The sequence below is a fragment of the Frankliniella occidentalis genome, unplaced genomic scaffold, assembly GCF_000697945.3.
Source record: "Frankliniella occidentalis isolate FOCC.00 unplaced genomic scaffold, Focc_3.1 Scaffold13, whole genome shotgun sequence".
Taxonomy (NCBI): Eukaryota; Metazoa; Arthropoda; class Insecta; order Thysanoptera; family Thripidae; genus Frankliniella; species Frankliniella occidentalis.
The window spans coordinates 2,967,235-2,972,310 of record NW_026267143.1 but is presented as its reverse complement, the minus strand read 5'-3'; the positions used below and the strand labels follow the sequence as shown (position 1 = coordinate 2,972,310).

The window sequence follows — 5,076 nt, the reverse complement described above, 5'->3', positions numbered from 1 at the left end:
AAGGATGCTAGTGCCTATGACTTGACACCACTGGATAAGCTCCACTCTTCTATCCCCCCGTCGTGGCAATCCTGTGGCAGATATTTTTGGAAGAGACGTACTTGGTTATGAAGTGAGCAGACTGAAACCATCTGTCTCTGCAGTTCAGACATTCAACTTCAAGATATGTTTTATGATGATCCTGAGGAGATTATTTCTCTGGCGTACAATGTTCCTATAAAATACATAGGAGTATTAGGCAAGGATAAGCAAACAGCAGAAGTGAGTAGAAAGTAATAAAATAGCTACAATAGTAGTTACATTTCAATTAAAGCACTTTTTAGTATTGTTTGTGAACACATCTTTTGAATTTTTTAATGGAAGAAAAGCTGGTAGTCAGATCTTGTGGGAGAGTTCTGGCCGTGCGATCGAAGAGCTACTGAGCTACTCTACTTGCCCGGGCTTATTATTGAAGTTAATAGTTTTACAACTAGCTCCAGTCTCCTCATCGATCATGAATCCATCACCGTCGGAATAGTAAGTGAACCTAGCTGAAACCAAGAATCATCACGACACAGAGAATCCACACGGACACTCTTTGCGCGATATTCAGACATTCCGGCCATCTGCTGCCCGGGTGACACTCGCCAAAAGCTTGCACCTTTGTTTGCTCGATCCGTCCACAAGGTAGTACATTAAGGTGATTTGGCCCCTAATGCTGTCGAAAGTGACACCCTTTTTTGCAGGAAGAGATTCTTTTCTGAGGTTAAGTTTCTGTTATATTCCTCAAGCACGAGGCACTGTGTGCTGTTAACCACAATAGCACACATCGACGTGTCCCTCGAGCAAAGGCGGATCTGCGGGGCGCGACCGATGAACAAGGGCGCATCTGTTTCGGTGCCGCCGAAGAAGGGCGCATCTGCTTTTGGCGAGACTCGCTAGGGGGATTTTTAAATGTTTCCCGTTTAACGTAGAGAAGTAATACAGCAGCAAAACTTACGGTACATACTAATGAAGAATCAAGGATTAATATGAGCTAACGTCTAAATATATAGGACAAACCTCTGAGGTGTGAGGAGCGTCCAAAGTTCACCTACGCGAATCTCACGGAAAACAGATGCGTCCTTCTTCGGCGGCACCGAAACAGATGCGCCCTTGTTCATCGGTCGCGCGCAGATCCGCCTTTGCTCCAGGGACACGTCGACATGCATTCAGTTTAAACAAAGGCTTCTATTATTGTATCTTTGTAGACCCACTTTAGGCATTAACAGTAAGGAACAACAGTTGCCTTTATGATTAATGCTCAAAACTATCCAACTGTATTCTTCCTCTTGCCCCAAGTAATTTTTTTTACTCCTATCCGTCGTGAGAGGAGAGAAGATTTGGGTCGTGGATTGAGTAGATTTAGGCTGTCACTCCACAAGAAACAGATACTCTACTCTTAATTAGGTGATCTGATTGTCACAGGCATTACAATCACTTTATTAAAAACATTGCACAGAATCGTTATTTTACATGTCATTAACATATGGTTTTCTCTCTACAGTTAGTGGTTGATCATCATAGCATTCATCCAGCTCCTAGGCAGCATAACTTTTATGCCAGTTTGTGTGTACGCACCTAGCTTTATACTCGACAATTGGATAGACATCAAGTGGTTTGGGCTGATATGTTCGTGCGGTAGGTACGCCTCTATTTCCAACACATCTTACATAAAATGCTTGATTTATTGCAACCTTTCTTATTTTTTGCAGCATACCAAGTGTGGTATACATGCCCCTGGCGGGTTATTGGCACCTAACTTATTTCTAATTCAAGTTAAGAGCTATGTTTGTTCACAATCAGTATTAAGGCTCTTCTTTTATAATGTCATGTCAATTTAAACTCAGGTACAAAGATTAGAACACCAACAAGAAGTTAAAGATTATTGTAATTATGTAATAAGCAGTCTATTAATCATGCTAATTATGCATTGAATGTAACTGCTTCTCCATTATTGCTACTGCAAATGCCACCATATAATCACTACTGCACTTATCGTACCCGTTGAATTAATTGAATAACCATGTCTAAACGTGAATGGAAAGAGGATTATATATAATCCTCTTTCCATTCACGTTTAAAGGTTACTGCTATACATTTTTGACTGAGCGATTAGCGAATGAGTATTGAACTTAGGTTAACCACTAAGGCTACATTGTACATTGTTGATACTGAATGAAACGATCATTTAGTCCGTTGAAAAAATGTATGGCAGGTGTTTCTTCAGCACAGTCGCCTAGCACAGCAGAGTTAGATAGCACAACAGCGACCACCTGCTAGAAATGAAAACATTAATGTGTTGTGAGAGGTGCTGGTACACTTTAATATGCAGCAGTTATATCTAGCTTCATACCTCGCGGCCCCAGCCCCAGCAGAGCGCCTGCAAATGTTTCAGAGGCAAAGATAAACTGCACCAGCCATGTCAATAACATAGGTTATAAGCGATCTGTGATTACTGATTGAATGGAGGGGACGCCTGAAAATGCCGCCCCACCCAGCTCAAACTCAATCCTCGTAAAAAATGGCGGGATTCTGATGAAATTACTCACATCTGTCCGAAATCCATCACTTTTTTGACGGATGAGCTCCCCATTGCTGCCTGAACTGCCGGTGTCGTCTGCTTGACTTGACAGCCGGAGCGGAGAGACGGAGTAGGAGGACTGCTGTGACAGGAGCACTAGTACCAACGCGACCGCGTCCCGCGTCAAACTATCAAAATTCTACTTCATTCCGACTTAGACGTCGACTGGTAGAGAGCAGACAACCAAGGCCTAAACGAATGGCGTTTTGTAGGATATTTTTTTGTTCCTGGCTTACAACATCTGCCCTGTCCAGATGAAATAATTTGCGTATTGGTCGCAGTGTAAATAGGAGAACAAAAGTTTGTTTTGTCGAGCAGGCGGAAAGGTCGTCTGCTACCCCAAACAACAACAAAAAACTCAAGACTGCGTCATATTGTAAGGTTCTGGACTGAAAGAAGTAAACGATGTAATGCTGAGAACCAAGGGATTTATTGAGGAACTCGGTACAGGTGTAGTCAGGCTCGAGGTCGGGACAAGACTGAGCCAGCGCGTGGCTTGACTGTTAGGCGTTACTAAGGACAACACTGCGAAGGACTTGTGCGAGGCTAGGCTGACTCGAGGCGGCCAGTCATGAGAATGACAGCAGTACTTGAACTACTGGTTTAGTGCCTATAATACTACAACTACACCTCCTTCTCCTTGAAGAGGTCACAAACCACCCAAAAACTAAGACAAGGCATTCGCAGTTTAGAAATTTAATGTCTAAATTTGGGAACTTGGATCTCAGTGATGATTCACCCCATTTGGCAAAGGATCAGGGAAAACCTTCTTTAATGGGATAAAACCCTGAACAGTGATCATCAGCTCATGCCGCTTGAGATGGCTCCACTGGGGCGACACTGGGGAAACGGACACCTCCTTCTTCAGGGCCGGACTTCCCTTGTAGAAGTGCCACCACCAGGGCGACAGCACACAGGAGACGGACACCTCCTTCTTCAGGGCCGGGACCTCCCTCTTGAAGTGCTACACGCCTCCGATGTTGGTGGAGCTGGCTAGGCCCATGGCAGGGCGGAGAGCAGGACAGGAACGGGACTGGACCAGGACAGGAACGGGACTTGACCAGGACAGGACAGGACCGGGACGGGAGCGGGGACTGGAACAGTAATCATACTCGGACAGGAAAGTGCAACACAAGAAGGGATGCTGCAAAAGAGAGGTTAGGGTGGTCCGGCGAGCAGTTTACCACAAGTAGAAAACTGCACGAGTCCACGTCTGACACTGGGCGAATCAGTGGGACTGGGGGCTACTGAAACTAGACTGTAAAAGTACTATTAACTTGTAAAAGACGTTTCAAACGAAAACGACACTTGCCTAAATTATTTGAGGGTCAGGATGCTGGGTCAGGACCAGGATGCTGCAGGCAGGGAAGGGGGCGTCGGGGCGTCGTCTGCTCTCAGGAACGGTTGAAGTTCTCCAGGTTTGCCAACCATCCAGTCGGGGCGGGGCCGCGATCAGCTGATGAGTCAGCTGACTTGTTTTGAACTTGCACGCTCTCTCTCTCTCTCTCCCGTGCGACTCGGAAAAGGAGGGATGCAAGGACAAAACAAGTGACTGGGGAGACAGACTTTATTTGTTCAGCCAAACCGCCACTGGGGTGTGGGGAGAGGCGGGTAGCCCGTCATGGGCAGTTGCATGCAGGGCATCTGCATTGGCTGCATTGGCTGCATCGGCATGGGCATCTGGGGCATCTGGGGCACGTATCCCGGGACCAACTGGGGAACCCAGGCCTGGGACGCCGATGGAGCCGCGGCCAGCCTCTGGCGCAAGTCTCGGACCTCCGTCTCGAGACGCGTAGCCCTCTCGGACGCGTGGCGCGCAGAGGCCAGCGCGCTGGTCAGCTGCACTTTCAGCTGCTCGTAGGTGGGCTGCTGCTTAGGCTGCTTGCCTTGCGGCTTCCCACGAGGCTGCTGAGGCGGCTTCCTCTGGGGAGGCTGCTGCTGCTGCGGCTGCGGCCTCTTGCCCTTGGGGGCTGTCGGCGGCTTGCCTTGGGGGGCTGCAAGCGGCTTGCGCTGCTTGCGCCGGCGCTTGGGCCCTGCAGCAGGTGGCACCTGCATCTGCCGCTTGGCAGAGGACGGCCCAGCTACGGCCACAGCAGGTGCGGCAGCGGCCGCGGGTGCGGGCGGCTGAGGGGGCACCTGGTCACGGGGCGTGTCAGACAGCAGGATGTGGACATTGGGGGAGATGCCCTCCATAACCTCATCTGCCGCGATATCCAGCGCGTCCAGATCGGACGCGAGGGAGTCACGCCTGTCGCGCGACGGCCGGGTAGGGGAGAGCGAAGAATCTCTCGACCCTTCCTGGACTCGTGCCACTGGGAACAGGGAGAGGTCAGGGGTCACGGTAAAAAGGACAGCCACTGACCATTTTGGTCCACCATGTTCGACCCAATGGCAGCCAGCCGGTCAACGTGTACGATGAGACGTTTCAGCGGCTTTGCCTTTGTGGGCACAGAGTCGGCTGGGCGGACCTCCTC

The 5,076-nt window shown here is 49.1% G+C and overlaps 1 protein-coding gene across 1 annotated transcript in view; it reads right to left on the bottom strand.

Annotated features, from left to right (window-relative positions):
* Positions 1 to 4,177: 4,177 nt before the first annotated feature.
* LOC127748775 (transcriptional regulatory protein AlgP-like) overlaps positions 4,178 to 5,076 on the bottom strand; it is a 20,920-nt gene continuing 20,021 nt past the window's right edge. The window contains exon 2 of the mRNA XM_052263611.1: positions 4,178 to 4,914. Within this exon, the coding sequence (XP_052119571.1) occupies positions 4,178 to 4,914 (737 nt within the window). The remainder of the gene's footprint in view (positions 4,915 to 5,076) is intronic.